Source organism: Ammodytes marinus (assembly GCF_949987685.1).
Source record: "Ammodytes marinus genome assembly, chromosome: 20".
In the NCBI taxonomy this organism is placed as follows: domain Eukaryota; kingdom Metazoa; phylum Chordata; class Actinopteri; order Uranoscopiformes; family Ammodytidae; genus Ammodytes; species Ammodytes marinus.
This window is the reverse complement of record NC_137224.1, coordinates 6838986-6862034: the sequence shown is the minus strand read 5'-3', so window position 1 is coordinate 6862034 and position 23049 is coordinate 6838986. Positions and strand designations below refer to the sequence as shown.

Below are 23049 nucleotides of genomic sequence, written 5' to 3'. Positions count from 1 at the left end.
TTTTTCAGCGCACACTCAGGTAATCGATCGTAAGGAGATATTAAGTTGTGATCAAGTGATTTTGACCACAGGCTTTCTCCAGAATCGCAGACTCCCCATTTAAATGCCCAGTGGAGGATACAGGTCTGTGGTTTTGACACAGACTGGTTGTGCTGGAGCGCTTGCCAGTTATTCCAGTGGAAAAAAACAAGCACCAACTTCCTCTCTCCCTCTCTCCCTGCAGGACTGGGGTAGAGCCGGGGATTTGGCGGCCTTGGGCGTCTGTTGGCACGTCCCCGGTAAGGAGGAGGAGAACTTTGTTTTTCAGCTGTTGTCCCGCCTCCTGCACCCTGAGCTGAAGCGAATCGAAGGCCACGTCTCTGGAGATCAGCCAATGAGCAGGTGGGATGCTGTCTTTTTCTCCTCATTTCCCCCTCTTCGTTTTTTCCATTTTTAGAAAGTAATCAGGCACGGGCACGAACACAAACAAAGAAGAAAAAAAAAACGTGCAGGCCCTTTCATTCCTGATTAATGAGATTTGACCAAAAATAAAAACCCTGAAGTTTAGCATCTGTTTTTAAGATCTGCCTTGATGAAGCCTAATTGAGAGCACAGAGGATGGGGGGGACGTTGAATTTAGAGCTGCACCAAAGTGTTGAAACGCCATTGTACACTTGCCAAGTGAATTCACACACTGACTATCACACTGCTATGAAAAGGTGACTGTAACGTGCGGTCTGATTCACAGGGAGGAGCTATTGCAGAGTCTTGCTATAGTGCAGCACTGCCTTCTGGGAGCTGGGAGCATGCTGCCCCCTCTGGATGGACCGCGCGTATCTGACCTGTGAGTCCAGCGGCCACACACACACACACACACACACACACACACACACACACACACACACACACACACACACAAAGACAGAGCCACAGATTTTGTTGTGCAGGCTGGTCACGTTTTATTTTTTTTGCCTCTTACATTTTTGTTTCTTCTCAGCGTGCCCTCCATGGTGAATCTGGGGGAGATCAAGCTGTACATAGGCGTCGACTATGGTAAGAAAAATAGCACAAACAAGCAGGATGCACAACACACAAACACACACACACACCCACACACACACACACACACACATAGTCGCTCCCTCGACAGTGTTAGTGGGAGATAAGGCCTCTCATCGTGCATTCCGTGTCCGTACGGGGACGTCTGTGTGTCTCCTCCTCCTCCAGATGATTCACGGGAGAACTACAGAGAGGCCATCTGCCAAACCATGAGACTGCTGCTACGTGAGTGAAAAGTTGAACTAAACCACTACACTCAATAACACAGCGCGCTTCGTTTGGAATGTGTGAAGCACGAATAAATCTATGTCCACTTTCTCCCCACCTTCCAGGACACATCTTGGAACACTCGGAGGATGACACAAAGTCCCTTTTCGTCATCATTAAGGTGTCTAGCCCCCTGTGATTTTTCTATTAGTCAATGTGTGGTACAGTATGTGTATTAGTCTATCATTTGGTAGGCTACCTCTCAAAAGGTCTCACAGCTCCCTTTCTGTTGGCCCTGTCTGACTACAGATCATTGGTGACCTCATGTTTTTCCGAGGCACTCAGAAGAAGGAGTTTGACTCGCGCTGGAAGAGCTTCACTCTGGTCAAGAAGTCCATGGAAAACAGGGTAAGAGTTGAAGAAAGCGAAACAAGGCCGCTTCTGTTGTCGGTTTTGATGAGTCAATAATTGCCCGGTAGATTTTAAGTGTGCTGCCTTTTGCTTTTTGCAGCTTCATGAGAAAAAGCAGCACATTCGAGCACTTCTCATTGACCGGGTTTTACTACAGCATGAGGTGAGTTGAGCGACATTTAAAGACACATTGTGTAGCTGTAACCACAAGCACATGAAATAAAAAATCAACTGTATTTTGTTATTCACAGTCAGAAGTTGGTGTTTTTTTTTTTATATTGTGTATTCCTGTGTGAGTAGATGAGGAAGCTGGTGGTGGATGGCAGCGAATATAAAGTGGTTCATCAGGAGCTGCTCTGTGATCTGCTACTGCTTTCCTCAAGCACTTACAGCGAGGTAAGAAAACTGACAGGACACACAAGACAAATTAACACCAATATATTCAATCACAACATCTGTTGGTTCCCATTTACCTGATGAAATTAGCATAAATATCACTGGTGAAATAGACATTAATTGTGTGTGTGTGTGTGTGTGTGTGTGTGTGTGTGTGTGTGTGTGTGTGTGTGTGTGTGTGTGTGTGTGTGTGTGTGTGTGTGTGTGTGTGTGTGTGTGTGTGTGTGTGTGTGTGTGTGTGTGTGTGTGTGTGTGTGTGTGTGTGTGTGTGTGTGTGTGTGTGTGTGTGTGTGTGTGTGTGTGTGTGTGTGTACTTGTGTATCCTTGCAGGTACGTAGCAGGGCCCAGAATGTGCTGATCGCCGCCCTCGAAACATACAGTTTCTCCTACAGAGACCTGATTCCTCGAATCCTGCAACTGCTCTCACCAAAACACACCACTGGCACACAACAGCAATTTAAGGTACAACACACAAACACACACACACACACACCCACCCACCCACACACCCCCCCGTACATCAGCACATGGAGACAAACAGTTATTTGCCGTGGGCTTGCTGATAATGATAACTGTCCGTGGTGCTGAAACCTGAAGCTAGTCCAAAACTGTGTCTCCGTTTTGTATTTGATGGCTACAGCGGCCTCCCTGCGCCGTTACCTCTGGCCCTCAACATTGATTTCTTTAAAGTTTTTACTGCTTGTTTTAAAGACAGGCAGGCCTTGCCCTAACCAACACTGTTACCCCTTTTCGTTCCTGATCAGAGCCGGACTTTTCAGAATAGTTTGTTGACTATCCTCAGGGCTAGGCTGGAGGCAGATGGTGGAAGGACACTAAAACTCAGATAGTCTTCTCATTGAAATACATGGGGCAACATCACTGTCCTCTTTTAACACTTATATACTCATTTCCACACTGATCTTTTTAATTATTAGTTTGACCCTTATCTTTTACTTCATTTAATGTAGCAAATGTAATATTAATCCTGTATACAAATGTAAGAGACCACAATTTTTTACTTGGCAGTTCTTCATTAGTGAATGGGAAATGCTCTTAATGACAATATATTGGAATTTTGGAGAAATTGTGTGTATAATACATTGAAAATATTAATTATACTCAAAGACATACCTATACATAGTTAAATAGCAGACATTGATCATTCATGGTGGTCTTTTAATATTTGCCAGGGCTGTACTTGTGATCTTGTTCATTGTTTGTGAAGAACTTATGTCTACTCCATACCATATTGAGTTCAATAAAGCCTACAAAAGTCAGCATCAAATCATCATTTAGCCCTAGTATTCAATGGGAAATTATAGAATATATATGACTGATATTTTTGTGTCTGTGTCTGTGTGTCTGTGTCTGTGTCTGTGTGTCTGTCACTCAGGGTGCTCTGTACTGCCTGCTGGGTTTGCACAGCAGTGGTTCCCAGGCGAGCGCCAGAGACTGGGACTGTGTGGGGGAGGTGTGGCCGGCTCTGGTGCGCTGCGGCCTGGTCACCACCATGACCCTGGAGGAGCCCTCCATCGGTCGGCTGCTCGATGACATTGTCGACAGAATCCATCGGCAGCACGACACCATAGGGATCCATTTCACCGTGAGTGACATAGCCTGTTAATTAAAGGAATAGTTCAACATATATCATTTTTACCTTGTTGTCTCATTCTCTAGCTCAAGAAAATGGTGACAGAAAACGTTCCTGTAACTGTGCGTCCATTTTTTATGAAGTAATGTGCATAGGGCGTTTATCCAGGTTAGCTTAGCTCAAACACTGGTAGGCATGGGGAGCCAGTCAAAAGAGAAACTTTACAAGGATGCATGCATTGCCCCTCATCTGATCTTTTTTATGTAAACCTGTATTTTGCTCCCCCCTGTCTTGTTTCCTTTTTACATGTAGGTATCTGAAAGCTGTGCAGAGATAGCCAACGATATCGCACAAGGTAAAAACCCCACGTCTTGTTTGGAGCAACCGTCCGTAGAGGAGTTGAAAGAGGGGCTCCAGCGTCAGCGAATCAAAAGCGTGGTCGCCGCAAGGTTGGAATATAAAACTGGGTGTTCATTTAGTTTTACTGCCCACATAGTTTTTCCTCAAGACTACAGAAGAGCCAGAGCACAAGCATAGCATGCATTACTTTAACTAGTATTACCTTAAGTACATGAAGTACTCTAGTAATAGTGCTGACATATGCTGCTTGTATCTTTTGTGCAGGAAATATGAGAAGCTGGTCAACGATCTCTTGGATTGCCTTGAAGACGGAGACCTGTAAGTGTCAAGATACAGACATACTGTATGTCATATCAATATACTATGCAAATTATGTTATGTTATACTGTATATAACACAGGGATGTTGGCCTATGAATTCAAGAAGTGATGTTGAAAACGGAACATTTCTACTAAAAAGTATATTATTTTAGAGCGGGGACTCGCTTCATAAGCTTGGCAAACAGATACTAAACTGCAATACAGATTGACTGATTTGCATGTGTGTCTGCTTGTCTAAGGCCCTGGAAGTTTGAGCACATGGCCACCGATTTGCTGTCTCTCCAGCTGAGAGAAGATCACCCACTGCCCCCCGACGCTGTCCTCTTCTTCACCCAGAGCCTCACACACGACTCCATCAGCATACGCAAGGTCTGTGTTTGTGCTGTATGTGTGTTTGTCTGACACTGTGTGGATGCGGATGAGAGCTAATTAGTTTATGGTATGGTACTTCCCAATTAAATTTCACAAAGAGAAAGCTAATTGTCCGTCTAAGGTTTAATATTCATGCATTCATTATATCTGCATTTTTTCCCCCTTCATTTCCTTTGTGCATTGCATTGTGGGACAATAGTTTGGACAAACAGCATAATTAAGCATTTCTGAGTATATTTAGATTTCCTAGTGTGGAGAAGCTACCAACCACAAATGGTGTGTGTTATTGATTTGGGTCACTGCTCGAGTTTTCAGTTCAAATGTACAGTCATTCATTCACGTATACCGTTATAATAATAGCATAACATGGAAAACACAAAATAAAATTAAGAATGGGATGATGAAAAGTGGCAGCAATTTATAATAAAAAAAAACATACATATAAAGGAAGAGTGTAAAACTGTACCGACAACCTACCCCTAATGGTACCAATAGCACTTTATACAGCACCTGGTGCAGCTGCTGTGTTTGTGCATAGCTCTTTACTATGGTATAATCTTTCTCTCCCATAGGTGGCAATCTCATCAGTGGCTGGTATTCTGAAACAGCTGAAACGACCAAGAGAGAAAATGGCTGTAAAACCATCTGATATCGGTGAGTCTGAGTGTGCAAACACACAGTAACAACCGTACACAGTATAGCAACACGACTCTTACAACAGCCATTTCAGTTGCAAGGCCGTCTCTCAATCCACTTGCTGATACAGTATCAGTTGCAATTTCAGCGCCTCTTTTTAATTAAATAATACATCAAGAGGTACGGACTAATTGTGTGTTTATTTCCCATCGAGTAAGCAATAAAACTGGACTATAAATCCACATTTGCTTTTTATTAAAAGATAAATTGCTTTAAATTAGAAAATCCTTTCCTTTTTTTTTAAATTTTGGACTAGAAACAGGGCAACTTCCCAGCAGTCAGATATCACAACAAACACATTCATCCAAAGGCAACGAAACATGCTAACACTTGCCTGCTATGCATTTTTTTTTCATATATATTTGCATTATGTTTTTTCATGTTTGTTTAGGTGGTATAGAGGATCCCGAGGGGGTGTGCGTGGGGGATCGTGAGTCCAATCGCTGGCTGCAGTACGACAGCAACAACCTACCTCTGAGTCAGGAGCAGTGGGACTCTCAGCACTTTGTGGAGAAAACACACTTGGGCTACTACTCATGGCCAAGGTATTAGAGAGAGTGAATGAGTGACTGTTTAGGCCGAGTGGATTCAGAAAAACCGGTGTAGGCTGATTAAGTGCTCGGTTGGACGGAGCTAAATAGCTGATTGACTTAACTGCCGTGTCGATTTCATGCTCGTCTTTGTGGCTTTTGTGGGCTAACTATATACGTCTGACTAACGGCTGGATGAGTGATCTGGGTGGAGGGATAACTAGCGGGGTGTTAAACTGACTTCCTGTCACGTCCTGGCCCAGATAAGGGCTGACTGTAAACGACTTACTGCCTGGCCTAGATAGAAGAATTGATGCATAGGTGGATGGCTAGCTGGCTGGCATGGCATACTGGCTGGCATACTGGCTGGCTGGAGCCCTGTCTTGCTATGCAGACGGCTTGCTGACTAACAGATTTTTTAAATCATTCATTTATCCTCGCCACTCATTTTGAAGACAGTATGTGTCTATCCCCATTTTTCCCCCGTTGTTGTTATCTATAAATCACGAAAGCCTCTTCTTTGTCTCCCCCACTCACCCCTCAGAGAAATGATGATCTATGCAGCTTCTGAGAAGTCAAAAGATGACCTGCCGTATGAAGAGATGAGTGAGGTGCGTGCTCACACTGTACCCCACACACACACACACACACACACACACACACACACACACACACACACACACACACACACACACACACACACACAAAATCCCCACCACACCGGTGCCACAGTATTACAAATATAACATTAGCTGCTTGTCTGATTGTCACTCAGGGTGAAAAGATCATCTTTGAATATTTCTCGGACCCCGAGTTCATTGACCAGCTCATAGAGTTTCTCTCTCTGGAGGATGGGAAAGGAAAAGACAGCTTCAACCCCCGACGCTTCTGCCTCTTCAAGGTGCAATATAAACTCTCAGCCCTCAATCGATCTGGTAAACCTTTTTACAAAAAGAGGTGACGCAGCATACAACCGCCATTCCAAGGCTGAATAGAACTACGTACAGAGCTGGAATTTGTGTTAAATCAAATTCATCTCAATTCATTGTTCTCCGGCAGACAGCTTAAAGTTTACTTGCATCAAATGAATGACTGTAATCTGTTTTTCCTTGGTTTAAAAGGCAAAGTATTGGTTCCATCGCCTCAAGCAAACCTTCACACTCACGTTTGATTGACAGGGGCTGTTTAGTAACTATGGCGAAGCGTTCCTGCCGTTACTATGGCCACACCTGGAGCAGCTGGCCGCCGACCCGCACGAAAGCTCCCAGCGCTGTGTGTGTGAGATTACCGCCGGACTAATCAGAGGCAGCAAACTCTGGAGCTTCAACAAGGTACAGTACAGGAGAGGACACACACACACACACACACACACCCAGAATGTTCTGTTTTTGATAAGAAAAGTCAATAGTAATAACAACTTTCATTATTGTGTGTGTGTGTGTGTGTGTGTGTGTGTGTGTGTGTGTGTGTGTGTGTGTGTGTGTGTGTGTGTGTGTGTGTGTGTGTGTGTGTGTGTGTGTGTGTGTGTGTGTGTGTGTGTGTGTGTGTGTGTGTGTGTGTGTGTGTGTGTGTGTGTGTGTGTGTGTGTGTGTGTGTGTGTGTGTGTGTGTGTGTGTGTGTGTGTGTGTGTGTGTGTGTGTGTGTGTGTACTCAGGTGGACAGGCTGTGGAAGCTGTTGTGCCCTTTGATCAGGACAGCATTAAGCAACATCACAGTGGAGACCTACACAGACTGGGGCACCTGCATCGCAACCGCCTGTGTGAGTGGTTCACATGTCATGCATACAAATATACCACATGCAATAAAGCTGAGGGGCTCATATAAGGAGATTACAAAGATTTTTTAATAAATCAGTAAAACAAACAGTCAGGGTCAAAATTGCTTTTCTGAAAAAACACCATTTGCAGATCAAACACTTTTTTGTTATCTTTATGTCCCTAGCATGGAGCTAGTGATGGCAATGATGGTCTGTTGTCGTCTGTCTGTCTGTCTTTCTGTCTGTCCACAGCAATGGTCCACACTGAAATATTCAACAACAATTAAACTGATTGCCATTCAATTCTGAAATTAAAATGAAAAATTATGATATAATAATATAATACATTTGATTGAAAAATCTAATTAAAATACAATATATTTTAGTGGACTACTATCTCTGTTTCCATTGGCAGTAAAACAATATTCAATGTGAATATAGTACCTTAGTGACCTTTCACATGTTGCCCACCTAAAATGATAGATCTTATTTAGTGTTATTTTGTATTGGCTGCTGTCCAATAGGAGGGCCGGGATCCCAGGAAACTCCACTGGCTGTTTGAGCTGCTGATGGAGAGCCCGCTCAGTGGAGGGGGCGGCTCATTCAAGGATGCCAGGTATGTGCTGGCGTGTGTGTGTTTGTATATATATATATATGTGAATAACTATACACAAGGTTTGCGTTTATGTCATCCACTGCATTTCAGAGGTTATTGATTTGAGGCTGCAGCAGTGGCAACCTGAGCGGACATTTGCCGAGCTGACATGCCGCAATAACACAACAACGCCCCTATCTCTCAATCCCCTCCCCTCTCTCTCTCTGTCTCTCTGTGTCTCTCTCTCTCTCTGTCAGTTTGCTGTATGTGCTTCAGGGAGGTCTTGCCCAGCAGCAGTGGAGAGTGTCTGAGCTGCTGCACAGGCTGCTGGCTTACCTGGAGCCCACACTCACCCAGGTGTATAAGAATGTCAGGGAGCGCATCGGAAGGTACCCAATTAACTTATGTCGTCTGGATAGCGTAATTATGGTTAAATAGGTCAATCTAATTAAAGGTGCACTGTGCAGTTTCAGGGGTGGGGGATATACAGAGCATGCAGTTAGTTTACAAAACATATTCACTCTACATGTAATACTTAGTATTGAATACTTCTAGAATCATTCATTAAAACAAAATTATTTTGAGGCACCAAGAATCAAACGTAAGTCTAGAATATGTTTTATAAACAAAACTGTGGGCCAATGCTGCTGTAAAAAACAACAGTGAAACAGTGACTCTTCAGGTAGTTTTCTACAACTCCAAACAGTGTTCCAGGGATCCAATTCATCTTTTCCCGTTTGTTTATTCAGTTATGAGAATATATAACTAAGATTAACTAACTAAATATTAACTTCTCTGACACACCCATAGTTACATAGTGCACCTTTAATTTAGTGCGCACTTTTCATTTCTAAGCCTCTGTACTTCCATATTTCCTGTCTCAACCTGCCTCCTCTTCAACTGCCTGTCCCCTCTTTCCCCCCTCACTCTCTCTCTCTCTCTCTCTCTCTCTCTCCAGTGTGCTGACCTATGTCTTCATGATAGACGTGTCACTGCCCCATACTCGGACCACCTCCTCCCCCCACCTGGCAGAGTTCATCACTCGGGTGCTGGAGCGGCTCAAGCCCCTCACCATGGAGCCCGAGATCCACAACCACGTCCACGAGGAGAACACCCAGGAGACGGACGAGCGCACCCAGGCTGTCAAGCTGCTCAAGACGGGTCAGAATGTGTGGATGTGTGGATTTGTGGATGCTAAGCGTGTAAAAAACTGTGTAGTGGATAGGACATAGTGTAGTAGTAAGGGCCAGGGCTGGACATGATTGGCTAAGCAGGGATTCCCTATTGATATCACCTGTTTTAAAATCTGCTGTAAAAAGCATTGAGGTGTAAATAAAGGGGAAATTTAAAAGGTGTTTGTTGAACCTTAAAGGTGCTGCGAGGAACTTAGAATTTGTTTTGGATATTGTTTCCTGCTGTTACAGGCTTGTCGGCTGATAGCAGTTGACTAATTGCATTCACAATCCTTATTTTTGTATTATATTTGATTGAAGGAATCGTTTCCCAAAATGACTAAATTAATACATTTGTATGGCATTTACCTGTCAGTGGTATTTAGCTATGCAGATCGTGTTGGTTTTTATTTTTCCCAGGTTTCTGCATCCACCCAGTTGAGGTGATGTGGAGGTCGACTTTTCATTTCCAGCACTGAAATATTACATTTAAAATACAGCAATATCTCTTCTGCAATAAGAGTTGGTAGCAGAGATTGCAGACACAGATATTTTAAAAACCTGGGCTCACACAGTTAGGACTATCTTCATGGCCTTTACTGCCACTAGAGGCATTAAAGGCTCTAAGCTAAAATTGAAAATACAATTTGATGGTTTTAGTCTAGTAACCTGCTGGGAACTTTAAAAATCTACCTCAATAAAATTGAATTACTATGTGAACTCAAAATAAAAATGAAGTAATAAGTGTCAGTGGTCGAAAAGTATACAGTATATTGTTTTATTTTTCTCCTCTAGCTCAAGCAGCGGGTGTTTGCAAAGGACTGAAAATAATTAGAAAAATAATATTCTTTATAGTTTAGGAGCAAATTGTGGCTCCAGATTTCCTTATTTAATAGTACCAGAGACTGAATTAAGATCTCATTTCCCATCTTCATTTGTGCACGGTTGCTCTTACAGTCCCTGGTGTTACTCTAATCCCCATTACTCAGACAAAATATCTGGTTATATAATTATCCAAATCGTTAGATACTAAATCATGATAGATTGTCTTTTATTAGCAGAGCAATGCAGTAAGGTCACAGAGCCGGGTCTGTTGTTTCTATTATTTGGCAGCAACCCAAAACATTTCTCTCTCTCTCTCTCTCTCTCTCTCTCTCTCTCTCTCTCTCTCTCTCTCTCTCTGTGCGTATGTTTGACTTAGTCACTTTCAGAGACAGACACTAGATTTAAAACCAATTAATCAGAGAAGACTTGCGCAATCAGGGACAAATCTGTGTCCCCAATTGGTAAAACATTTGTCTGGCCAGTGGTTAAGGTTAGGGTAAAGAGTTAGGTTGATGCTAGTAAGTGCTGGTTATGGTTGAAAATGTGTGTGTGTGTGCCTTTTGCAGTGTTGAAATGGTTGATGGCGAGCGCAGGGCGAACTTTCACCACTCCCGTTCAGCAGCAACTAAAGCTCCTGCCTCTACTTTTCAAGGTAGCAACAACACACACACACACACACACACACACACACACACACACACACACACACACACACACACTTATAAACACACACACACACACAGGTCCCAGTGCAGAGTTATTACCCACTCAATCTTACTTGCCCATTAAACTCAATTTCTCTCTTCATTTACTCAAAATGGTGCGTGGCTGTGTGTCTTCCTACCTCTCTCCACCTCTCTCTCTCCGCGCCTCTCTCTCCCTGCAGATTGCCCCGGTGGAGATTGATGAGAGCTATGATGAGATGAAGCAGGATGCGCGCACGTGTCTCTCTCTCATGTCCCAGGGCCTGCTGTATCCTGAGCACATCCCTCTAGTTCTGGAGGCACTGGAAGAGGTAAATGTGTGCACACAGTCAAACGCACACAGTACACACACACACACTCGCACTGTCCCACCTGCATGCTGTCAGCATTCTGAGCCTAATGCTTCCCAAGGTGTTGCTGGACTAAAAACAACCTGTGCTATTTTAATTTGCTTACTTTGTGATGCTCATACGGCTATCTCTGCTGTGAGTTTTTGTATGCTGGTGGCAACCCCTGTTGAGAAATGTTCCTGGATGCTGCTCAGCTCTATTATGTGAAGGTGGATGGGATGCAGCAGCTTGGCAACAATAGAATTTTCACCTTGAAAGAAAACTACATTTTATTTATATCAAGTGGGAACAAGATATTTTTTTGTGTGCACTATTTAGATGAGAGAATATATTATAGGCCTAACTCTCTCATATCTGTATGCTAACTATGGAGCAGGAGATGGTGAACTTAACTTAACATTAACACTGGAAGCATGATTTGTTGTTTCTTCATCCAATATTTTGCCATGACATTCCCATCTACCTGAGCTGTTATTTGATATTGAGTGCTGATTAGCAGATGTTAGCATCCTCAAAAGTTTCATAGCCCCGAGTAACTTTGTTGTGACTGTTTGTTTGGCGGACATTCAGCCAAGTGATTATCTGTGAGAAGCCATCAATCCACTCATTCATCCACACATGGCGTTGATGTACCACATTCATTTTGGTGCTTTTGAGAAATCCTGTCTTCTGGGCACTACAGCACTTTGGATCCCATACAGTTTATCTGATATGAGTCTTCATTTATTTTTTTTGCTTTTGAGGCCTTTTCAGGTTTTATTTTGGCACGTCATAAACATTCTCAATAGATGGTAACGTTGATAGGGTCCATCACTTTTGGTCCAGACTAAAATATCTGAACGATTAAATGGTTGGCTGGGAAATTTTGAACAGACAACAAAAATAAGGTATTGGATGGATAGCCATGTAATTTGGTACAAATCTTCATGTACCCCTCACGATAAATTGTTATAACTTTCCAGAACATGATATTTTGTTTGCATAAAACCGCAAAAAAAATCCTCTTTTGGGACTTACAGGGCTTTGTACAAACCCCAACCAGGGTACCCACGGATCCTTGAAATGTCTTAAAACTCATTAAATGTAGGTCTATTTTTCTAGTTTAGTTGTTAAATGTCTATGTTTTATTTTACCGGTATTTGAATATACTTCAATGCTCAAGTGCATTGAACATGTCTTATTCAAACTTAATAAAAATGTACTGATATATACTGTAGTGTAGATTTATGTTGCTGTATTGATGTTATTTTTTGCATTTAGACGTCCTAAAAAAGATCTTAAAAGTCATTTAAATGTGTTATTTAAAAATGTGTAGATACCCCAACCCACCACTGCACCTCTTAACTCCCCCTTTTCCGCCCCCCCCCCCCCCCCCCCCCCCCTCTTGTCTAGATGGCAGGCTCCCGGTCGTGGCATGCCCGCTACTCTGTGCTGACTTACCTCCAGATCATGGTTTTCTACAACTTGTTCACCCTGCTCAGTTTGCCTGGCGAGGTGCTGCGCATCCGAAAGCTGGTGATGCAGCTGCTGCTTGATGAACAGCTCGAGGTAATGTATGCGCAAAGAAAGGCAGCGAAAAAACACAGGCTTAATACGGCCAGCGCCCCATCTGTAAGGTGTAATTGTCCCAGGATTATAAATGGCCACTTATTGTCCTCTGGTGCCTCCTCACTAAATCTAAATCCCCTCTTTTCTGTTCCTCGGTTATTGCTTGAAAAATAAAAGCTCTACCTCGCTGCTCAGCTCTTAATTTGTTTTCTATTATTTTCAGGGCCTTTCTGTGGTTACAGGGATGTTGATAGAGTATTATGGCCAACGTGCACTCCTTTGTATATGAAGACAACAGTCAAGTCAATCTTCAAGCTAAATATAATTTGGCAAAATCGACTTAGCTGTTGTAATATTAATTCATTATTGATGTCTATGTATTGAATGCAATAGAATCAACTTCACTCTTGCTAAACAGAATATACAACACTGTTCTCATATTGAGTTGCATCATCAATTCTTCAATCCATGTCTACTAGCTTGTCTCTGTGCTTTTAAAACCCTTCTTTAACCTGTCTCTTCCCATTGATCCGGATGTGCAGGTGAAAATCAATATACTTTGGGCCTCACACACGGGTTGTAACTAACAGCTGCCTGATCTAATATTTTGTAAACTGTGAAAGTGTTCGTCTGGCGGACGCTGTCGTCTATGTGTCATTGTCTATTTCAATGCATCAAACGTCACTCAGTGCTTATTCATAATTTATGCAAAGTGATGCGGGAAGGCAGTGATGTTCTTGCAAGTGAATTTTACCTCGGCTCAACTCAGCATCCATCCCTCCACCTCCTCCTCCCTCCCTCCTCTGCTCATCTCTGTCCTTTGTGCCTTGCTTTCCCCCCACAATTTCCCTCGCTCTTGCCTCTTTTTTAAATAAATTGTGTATGCTTTTTTTGCCCTAAAACTGCCTCTGTTCTCGGCATCCTTTATTTGTCTGTTCTGATTTTCATCTTTTTTTTAACACACTTTCTCTTGTCCCTCCCTCCCTCCCTCCTCTCCCCCCTCCTCTCCTCTCCCTCTCTTCTCCCTGTAGGTGCGGGACATGGCAGGCACCACCCTCAGTGGTTTACTGCAGTGCCACTTCTTCCCTCTGGACTCCAGTCTGCAGACACAGCTCCAGACGCTGAGTCAGACGCGCCTCCCCAAGGCCAGAGGAGAGCTGGCCTCCACAGGTACACACACATGTGCACGTAACACACACACACACACACACACGCTCATATGTGCACGTCACATTTAGGCAATCACAGTCATTCTGGCCCCATTAACCTTTCATATCCCAGAGGAATTGTGAACCTTGAAATTCTAAGGCCTACTTTAAAGGTGGAGTTAGCAATTCTGGAGAAAGTTTGTTGTCAAAATCCCTTCTTGCCAAAATCCGTGAATATCTTCTCACAATCCACTACCTGGTCATACTGTGTGTGTGTGTGTGCTGAAAACAATCCTGTGGTCATACACAGCCTAGGCTCTGTAAACGAGTATTTTGACAACAAGCATTATCCAGAATGGCTGACTCCGCCTTTAACTCAATATTTGTGTGTGTGTGTGTGTGTGTTTGTGTGCAGACTTAGTGCGGCGCCATGCCGGAGTGCTCGGCCTCAGTGCGTGCATCCTGTCGAGCCCCTACGACGTTCCAGACTGGATGCCACAGATACTGATGGACCTGAGTGACCATCTCAACGACCCACAGCCTATAGAGGTACACACACACATAAACACACACACATAAACACACACTTGCAAACATACACTCAACACAGTGCAGGCCGAAAGAATACAATTTCATTGTCCAATTGAGGAGAAAATTGTGTCTTTGGCCTTACATCAGGCATGACAAAGACACACAAAGTAATCCGTTGTGCGGCGCTGGAATAATACATTAGAGTGATGGGGGAGCCAATGACGATGATAATTTAGTGCTTCTCCCTAGTTGCAAAGGGAAAGAGATGAGAAAGAAAATGCAATGGAGACACAGTTAAAAAATATTTATTTGCAAGTAGATGGATCACCCAGGCTGTTACAAAAGCTAATGAAAAAGAATGGTTAAACAAACACTGTATGCAAATGGAAAATTTGCAGAGGAATAAAGAACACAATATCCTACTCTCTTTCGGCAGACTATTCTGCAGTCAGGTTTGGTTGTTGGGCTAGAGGCATGTCCTTCCCTCCTTCTAAAGTCTAATGTAATCATTTTGTTTGAAGGGTGTAATATAAAAGTAATGAACGCATTCTTGGTGATTTTTTTTTTCGTTTATTTATTGGATTTTTCATTTTAAGGACAACAAGAACAAACTCAAGGAATAACTGTCTCTGAGTTCAAATGAAATCAAAATACATAATTAAAAAAAACAAAAAGCAAAACAAGCATGGACTAAATAAAGTTAGGTAATCGCCTGTTTTAGTGTCATCCACGAATCAGCAAGTGACGGCAGCTTTTCTTTAACCTTTTTGTTTTTACATTCAGCCTTGTTCCAATACCACTGTTAAACTTGCTTGGTAGCCCTCATAGTATGAATAGAGAGTGGTTGTTATCGGCTCTTACATTTTTTCGCCACTCAAAACAAGTGAAGCATAAGGAAGAGCAATCAACGTCTTTACTGCAGGGGTTTAATGGAAATGCCCCAATTTTGAGACACAAAAACAGCACTGAAAAATGTACATTTGCACCAGTGATTGAGCAGTATAGTTCAACCAAAATGTAGTTAAAGTATCGGAAGTAAAAAGAAGAACCCATTATACAGAAAATTGCCCATCTTTGACTGCTATATTTTTATATATTATAAAATTGGACCATTATAACTGGAATTTAATTCAAACGTGGCATTTTACTTTCGTAGTTGGTCGAGGTGTAGCTGATTTAAACAAGTTGTATATACTGTTTGTTAGGCTACTTTAATCAATAAAAAAAATTCTATGGTGTCAAAAATTGTGTTTTTCGTGGGCGCTCTAACCGCTATACCACGAGCGCCCCCAAAAACACAATAGAGGCTCAGTCCTCAGAAGAAGCGGACCACGGGTTCGAATTCGAAATCGTGATTATTCTCTGCATGTCATTCCCCTCTCTGCCCCATTTCATCTCCGTCTCTCCAAAGCTGTCTAATAAAGCATAAAAATGCCCAAAAATAATCTTTAAATACATTTTTTTTTGTTTTTTTCTGTGCTCAGATGACAGTGAAAAAGACCCTGTCGGAGTTCAGACGCACTCACCACGACAACTGGCAGGAGCATCGGCAGTGTTTCACTGACGACCAGCTGCTGGTGCTCACAGACCTGCTGGTGTCTCCATGTTACTACGCCTAGACAGTCAGCCGCCTTGCCAGGTCCACAGACAGACTTGACTGACCAACAACCGTAGAAAAAAATAAAAATACAAAAATAAATAATGCCACCCTTTAAACGCTGCTGGGAATCCAGTCACCTGTCTGTTAAAACATAACTTCTGATGTTGTTGCAGTGGGTGAGCGCCTCACGTGCCAATTGACGTTGGCCTTCAGTGAACCCAGCAGAAAAAAGAGCAGTCCTGGGCAAAAACGGTTTCAAATATATTTAACCCTTACTTGGTGTGTTTATTTTGTATCACGCCAAGCAGCTCGATAGCCCCAAAGGTGGCCACTTTACTTTAGAGATAACCACCGTTTAGGTGTTTTATTGTAATCGTTGTTATAGAATATATTCAATTTTAAATATTGTATATTGAACCACTGATTTGCCAGGAACATCTGTATCTTTTCAAATCACCATTTCTAATTAAATGCAGTATTAAACTCAACCTATTTTCAAAAGATTTTTAAATAATAATTACAAAACTCTGAACTTTCCTTACAATAACTAAATACAAGAAAAATCATATATGATGATATACATATGTATAATTATTATTTAAAACATTTAATTAATAGTAATACTGTAAAGATATCTGCAGTTCTAATGTAATACAACACTTATCATAGAGTGTTATGACGTTACGTATACTGTATATTATAAAATACTTATCAATAATGATAAGTAAGTAAGTGGACTTGAGTCCTTTGGAAGGCGGTATTTAAATTGAAGTCATTATTAAAATGTGTATAGAATATATACACCTATAATAAGTACAAACTTATGTAACATCATATTCTTATACAACCTACTGTGTTGTACTGTTCTATATAGCTCAGCACTGAGTATTTCCTTTTTCCTGTCAAATAAATTCACTGCATCATTTGTAAAGAGAAATGTATCTTGTTTTTCTTTTGAGAGAGAGAGAAAGGAAGAATGAATCTGACGTGCTTTGTGTTTGTCAAGGTCGACTGCCCATGTAAAACATCCACAGTTCATCTGTTAAACATCCCTGTCACATTGGTATGTAGTTTTGTGCCGAACATGATTTTACAGATCCTGCTACAGGCCTAAACCAGTGGCACCTAGTTTTGTGTGTGTGTGTGTGTGTGTGTGCGTGTGTGTGCGCGCGCTGGCGTATGTTTCAGAAAGACAGGATCGCACATAGAGCTGTCATAATTTTTTTATTCTGCATGCTGAATTTTTCCCCAATGCAGTGCTGTCAACTTTAATTTGTTTTGCTGTGCTGACGAGCAACACAACTGGTGAGTACAGTTTGGAATAAACATGGTGGGGCTGTGTGCACTGTGTGGTAGCGTTCACACAGTTTACAGTGGTGTGATGCTGATAACCTGCCCTGAAATATGAATTTTCTTATCGGAAACAGAGACGGATGGCTTTTTAACGTAGCAACGTAGAACAATCAACTTTGGAAAGAGTTATCTAAATGTCCTCTAACAAGAAAAAGGTGTTTGGACATGAGTGATGATGCACCTCCTAGACATACTATTCAAGTTGTGTTTAAAACTGTATCAGTATCTCCTTGTTCTCTTTTTTTAATATTATATAACATGATTTGATATATGACTAAAATCAAGAGCATGGGGAATGGACTCAATGAAGACGGTTATTTGATTGAAATAGAAATCTTATGTTTATATTTTTAAATACATTTCACCTCATTACATGGAGCAGTGGTAACTGAGTAGGTTATGTTTTTTTAACTGATGAAAGTGCACATAGTACACAAAGTATTGGTAGAGCAGATTATCTCAGTTTTGTTTTTAATTTTTAACAGTTGCATATTTATTCATGATTATTTCATGTTATACAGAAACAATGGATTCCAACCTTTTAACCAGATTATCCCACCGGAAATATGTTTTGCGTGGGCCCTTATACATTTCCCTTGTATTTGTCCTTCAAATGACACTATAAAAATATCTATCTGTGAATGCAGACATTCAGTCATATGCACTACGTATTCCTGAAAAAAAAATTTGTGCTGTTGAATGACGTACAAGGAGTAAATATAGTTTATCCAAAGCATATATTGTAAACACTCAACATGTAATTTGGATGCCATTTCTAGTAACTTTGTGTATTGGTAGTTTTTCCTATTTTGAAGCAGCTTTCAATACATATTTTGCAGTGAGGTGTTTTTTTTATTTTTATTTGTATTGTTTTGCGGTATGACACTAATAACAATAAAAACAGACTTTGTCAACACATTTTCTGGACCCGACAAAACATCATGATTGACTCCTATGACGCGTACCTTTAATCCCTGAGATTATTTGACCAATCCAGCCTGGTCTATTATCATCGATCAAGTGCTTATCCATTATCTAAGAACAATTAACCCGTTTGAGTGTGTGAGTGTTTCTGCCCGCTGTGTACTCTCTCCTTCACTAAAGTCTCCAGAGAGAACAGGTGCGCGTCACAGTCCTCGGGCAGAATGGTCCTCACGGCGTCGGCCAGTTCAAACAGGTACTCTGTGTTTTGACCGCTGGGGCCGGTGCAGCTGACGATCTGATTGGCTATCTCCTCCAAAGGGGCGGGGCCCAGGTAGTCTGGATTGTCCTGAGAGCCGATGTAGAGCAGCGTGTGGCTGGGCGGCGGGCTGAGCTGGTCTTCTGGACGGGGGTGGAAGGTCACCGTGATGACCTGGTAGCCACCTTTTTCTCTGTAGTCGAGGTAGCTCTTCACTTCCTGCTCGCGGCCCGTGGGCAGCTTGTAGGCAACACCCCAAACACAGCCCTGGGGAGAAAACGAAGGGAAAGATGAAAAACCCATTCGATTGATGTTAGTAGGATGGATGCAGGGAGATAAACTCAACAAAGAAAGGTGCAAACGCGTGACTCCCTTTACATATGTTGTAAATTAAGAGTAAAACTAGAGCTGAATCAATATGTTGATTTTTTTTTAAAAGAAAAGGAATCGCAAACATTTTTAAAAATGGGTTAATAATTGTTTTAAGCGGAAAAAAAGCCATTTGTTCACTGGCTGCAGCCCAAGTGCGATTATTTGCTTGGTCATATTTTTTAGTAAATTGAATATATACTGTTGGGAAGGAAGGAAGGAAAAACAGAAAATACTCACATTTAGGAAGCTGTCACCAGTAAATGTCATACACACAAACCTTTGTTAAGCTATTTTTTTTTAAGCTAAAAGGTCAAACATCTCCGTTTCTAGTTCTCTGATGTGAGGATTTGCTGCTTTTCTCTTTTTTTATGATGGTAAATACATGTGGGGGTTGGTTTTGGACAGTTGCAGATTTGAGGATGTCCCTTGGGACTTTAAGGCACACATTTTCTGAACATTTCTAGACCAGGCAGCAATTAATAGATGAATCAAGAAAAGAATGGGGAGATAATAATGTGTAGCAGTAACCGCCCTGTATTGACAAACCGTTTGCGTTCTTCTGTAGAAAGATGAGGAATGGTTTATTTCAACCTTATCAGTAACATTTTAGAGATACGCATCAGTCACCTCTGAATACATGTTTTCCAGATGCTTACCGGGGTCTCTCTACATTACAAAACACGCTCCCTACCTCTCTATCTCTTTACCATCAACTGCAACAAATGATCTGCCATCCAAGGTCAGAACACAATACAGTGTCCTTTCCTTTGTTTCAGCTGAATAAGAAGCCAGTGCACAGACTCCCATTCACCTTGCTCAGCAAAGTGTCATTGTCTCGCGACATGCATGTGTGACAATAAATAAAAGTATCCCTTCACAACCTATAGCAGAGTCTCAACACTGACAATGCTTCTGTAAATAAGTATCTTATTTATACATTGATCGGAAAAACAAGATGCATTGACTATACTTGCGATCGTCGTCCTATTAAATGTTATCTCATTTTGCTGTTTACATGGTTAACTTACATTGTTAGTTTGTTGGCCTCCACTCTGCAACTTTCCTCTTAATTACGCCCAATAATACAGTGATGAATAACAAGGTGGGTGAATTATGACCCTGGGGTGGTGATAATCTGTCGCTACTGTGTAAATAAAATGCTATTTTGTTTGCTTCTCAACTCGCCACAGCCTGCCGTCTAATAAAAACATCACATTTATGGCCACTGTGTCAAATTTAATGAATATCATAAAGGTTTATATCTTTGGATGTGACAAAATCCCAAGGGTAGGTGTTGTAATACAAGGGTGGATTAAGTGAGTGTACCTTATTTTAGCATCCCTGATTGTTGGGATACTGTACATTTATGCGACATACTACAGATATGAGCAGTTAGTTGATTAAGCAAGACAAAATTAATCAGCAACTATTTTGATAACTGAATTATGATTACTGATTTAAATTGAGTTGTCATCTAAAAACGTCACCTTGAGCTCTCGGAAAGAAGGATAGAGATTTGTTTTAACCATTTTCTGACATTTTATAGTTAAATGAATTATTAGAGAAGTATTTGGCAAAGTTATACAATGAAATGAACAGTTAGTTGAAGTTAGTCTATGACAGTCGGTTCAGGATGTCTTACCTCAGGGTCCTCCACCAGTGTCACAACACGACCAGGCTGCACAGGGAACAGACAAAATAACTTTAAAACAGCAGCCAAGTAAGATCATGTGAAAGTCAGTCCTATAATAAACATTGTTAAGATATGCTGTATTATATTTTTTTAAAGGTTATATAATAACTGTGTTGTAATTATTATTATTATATATTTTAAGGTTATAGGAATAATATAAATCTAGAAGCTATGGTTTATGTTGTAATGGATAACCTGTAACCTACGGCTAGTATACATTTTCATAACAATAGGCTTAGTTAAAAATAGTCCTATGTGAGGCCTAACTTTTAGCTTAGATAATGATTTATGGCAACTTCCTTAAACTACTCTTTCCTACAGTAACTCCTACTTTTGTACCCAACTCTATAAGGAATAACACGAACCATTTTTTTTATGTTATATATGTGATGTGTTTTTAAAGACGGAACAAAAAGTTTTGTAGGGCTACTTGTACTGTACATTATGTTCTTGTGTTTATACGATTACCAGTATTTCAGGAATTCATCAAGAACTTATTCAACGTATGATAATGTGATCGAGAGAAAGTAACGTATAGCCTGTCGGTCACTAAATAAGATATTCAGAGATGCTCTTTCATATGATGCTTGACCATTACACTCAAACTCACTATGGCAACATTGCATCAGTTGTAGTGGAAATAGCCAGGTCACAAAGCTAACAAATACCCACCTTTCCCGGGACTCCCCGGTGGTCAGTGCTGCCCTGCCAAAACCGACGGCTGAAGCCCTTTATGAAGCCAATTCTTCTTTCCTCGTAAGGAAAATCTACTTTCCATATCAGAGACCCGTAACCGAAAACCCACATGATAGGACGTTAAGCTAACGCTACCGTGTACCGGCAGTAAGGACGGTTGGAGCTGGACAAACGGGAACACGTTTGAGTCTTGACAGGTGTAGTTCGCTTAAACCGACAGTCACGACATTATAATGACTGACCCAGGCACCTGTAACCGCGTAGGTGTTGTCCAGAGGCAGTTACACGCGCCCGTTACACGCTGCCCCGGGGCAATCCTGTCAAGTCATGGGCATTACGTAAGCACACTTTCCTCAGCTCAACAACTTTCAGAATAAACCTCAATCTTCAAATGTATTGCACCTATTTTGATATTATTGACTATTAGGAAGGGTTCTCATCAGTCAGTCACACTGTAAGGTTTTTCTTTCGTGGCATTTCATTTTCGTAGCTTACATCGTATCACTTGAGTCACGTCTCTTGCACATCATCGCTTTTATTTTGAAGGCAAGCCGCCATTCCGGGTGTTTAAGGCTATTTTAGTGCAGAATGTAATTTGAGGCAAATGATCCGGTCCAAAAGCAAAACCCTGTGACACTAACATCTGTCCAATCACTAAAGATAAGCTTCTCTTTTCCTTTTTTATGCCTGTTTTTATAGAGCTGTGTAACAATACGCTATATTTGTTTTGAATGTTAATTAGGCTACAGTTAATTACATGACGAGACAAGACGGAAATCCTCTTGTCAAACTATGAGTAGCCTAGTTTCCACCTTGACCAGTTCTGCCTGTAGGCTATTTTTTCAACAGGCATAGTAAAGAAACGATAACACATTAATTTAAAAATAACAATGACACATACTGAATACTTAATAATGAATACTGAATAATACATGTGTTGATGTGACCTCGTCCTCTTGTGGAAAAGGGAAAATGCAATCTCAGAAACAATATTCTTCTTTTTTAAATGATCTTACCTATTGATTAATGTGCCCTAGATCCTCTTACCCTTGATATGCACCCGTTTATTCATCTTTAATTAATATCCACCTTGTGAAACTTTTCCTTTTTTTAAACATGAACTGGAAAAAAAGAAGCAACACAGGGACTATGGGCTTCCGTCCTGCCACCAGGGGGTGCCCCGTTTCTATTTCCCCTCAGTATATCATTGTGTGTTCTCCCAAATAACTAAGCCCTTCATGTATGCCGTGTGAGCACTGATTCAGAACCAAATAAAGTGGACAGCGACAGCCTGGCCTGTAATGTCAGCTCCATGAACAGCAGCCGTGCTCATTCTTCTGCCTCAGTCAGACTGGCTTTTATGTAACCTACCAGCCTTATGTTTCCAGAGGCAGATCTGTGGCTGCAATCCACAACTGGACTGCAAATCGAAGGCATAGATACCTTTTGTTTAAAACACCGAAACCAAACCTGGTGCAGTGGAGCAAAGCTCTGACTGACAGATGAACAAAAGGTCAGCTGTCAGGTGGGAATGCGTGTCAGTAATAATAATAAGCCTTTGAAACAGAATGGAAAAGTGCTTTACAATGAAAACTAACAATAATA

The 23049-nt window shown here is 41.4% G+C and overlaps 2 protein-coding genes across 2 annotated transcripts in view; one reads left to right on the top strand and one right to left on the bottom strand.

The window, feature by feature from the left end:
• The window catches only part of psme4b (proteasome activator subunit 4b), a gene marked incomplete at its 5' end in the record, with an annotated part of 33573 nt that extends 17374 nt beyond the window's left edge, over nucleotides 1–16199 (top strand). The window contains 28 exons of the mRNA XM_080049719.1: nucleotides 224–381; nucleotides 728–823; nucleotides 977–1032; nucleotides 1207–1263; nucleotides 1371–1426; nucleotides 1555–1653; nucleotides 1757–1819; nucleotides 1957–2052; nucleotides 2383–2514; nucleotides 3446–3655; nucleotides 3956–4092; nucleotides 4268–4321; nucleotides 4563–4692; nucleotides 5268–5349; nucleotides 5783–5936; nucleotides 6466–6532; nucleotides 6697–6822; nucleotides 7100–7252; nucleotides 7576–7680; nucleotides 8202–8293; nucleotides 8530–8661; nucleotides 9231–9433; nucleotides 10836–10921; nucleotides 11156–11284; nucleotides 12716–12871; nucleotides 13903–14041; nucleotides 14435–14568; nucleotides 16035–16199. Of these exons, the coding sequence (XP_079905845.1) occupies nucleotides 224–381; nucleotides 728–823; nucleotides 977–1032; nucleotides 1207–1263; nucleotides 1371–1426; nucleotides 1555–1653; nucleotides 1757–1819; nucleotides 1957–2052; nucleotides 2383–2514; nucleotides 3446–3655; nucleotides 3956–4092; nucleotides 4268–4321; nucleotides 4563–4692; nucleotides 5268–5349; nucleotides 5783–5936; nucleotides 6466–6532; nucleotides 6697–6822; nucleotides 7100–7252; nucleotides 7576–7680; nucleotides 8202–8293; nucleotides 8530–8661; nucleotides 9231–9433; nucleotides 10836–10921; nucleotides 11156–11284; nucleotides 12716–12871; nucleotides 13903–14041; nucleotides 14435–14568; nucleotides 16035–16169 (3237 nt within the window). The 3' untranslated portion in view covers nucleotides 16170–16199. The remainder of the gene's footprint in view (nucleotides 1–223; nucleotides 382–727; nucleotides 824–976; nucleotides 1033–1206; nucleotides 1264–1370; nucleotides 1427–1554; nucleotides 1654–1756; nucleotides 1820–1956; nucleotides 2053–2382; nucleotides 2515–3445; nucleotides 3656–3955; nucleotides 4093–4267; nucleotides 4322–4562; nucleotides 4693–5267; nucleotides 5350–5782; nucleotides 5937–6465; nucleotides 6533–6696; nucleotides 6823–7099; nucleotides 7253–7575; nucleotides 7681–8201; nucleotides 8294–8529; nucleotides 8662–9230; nucleotides 9434–10835; nucleotides 10922–11155; nucleotides 11285–12715; nucleotides 12872–13902; nucleotides 14042–14434; nucleotides 14569–16034) is intronic.
• Nucleotides 16200–17459: 1260 nt separating this feature from the next.
• Nucleotides 17460–21746, bottom strand: chac2 (ChaC, cation transport regulator homolog 2 (E. coli)). Its single transcript, XM_080049289.1, has 3 exons — nucleotides 21421–21746; nucleotides 20698–20733; nucleotides 17460–18950 (listed from the first exon to the last, which is right to left on the bottom strand). Exons 1-3 carry the CDS (start codon nucleotides 21553–21555, stop codon nucleotides 18549–18551), a joined length of 573 nt encoding a protein of 190 aa, XP_079905415.1. The 5' UTR covers nucleotides 21556–21746; the 3' UTR covers nucleotides 17460–18548.
• Nucleotides 21747–23049: the final 1303 nt, after the last annotated feature.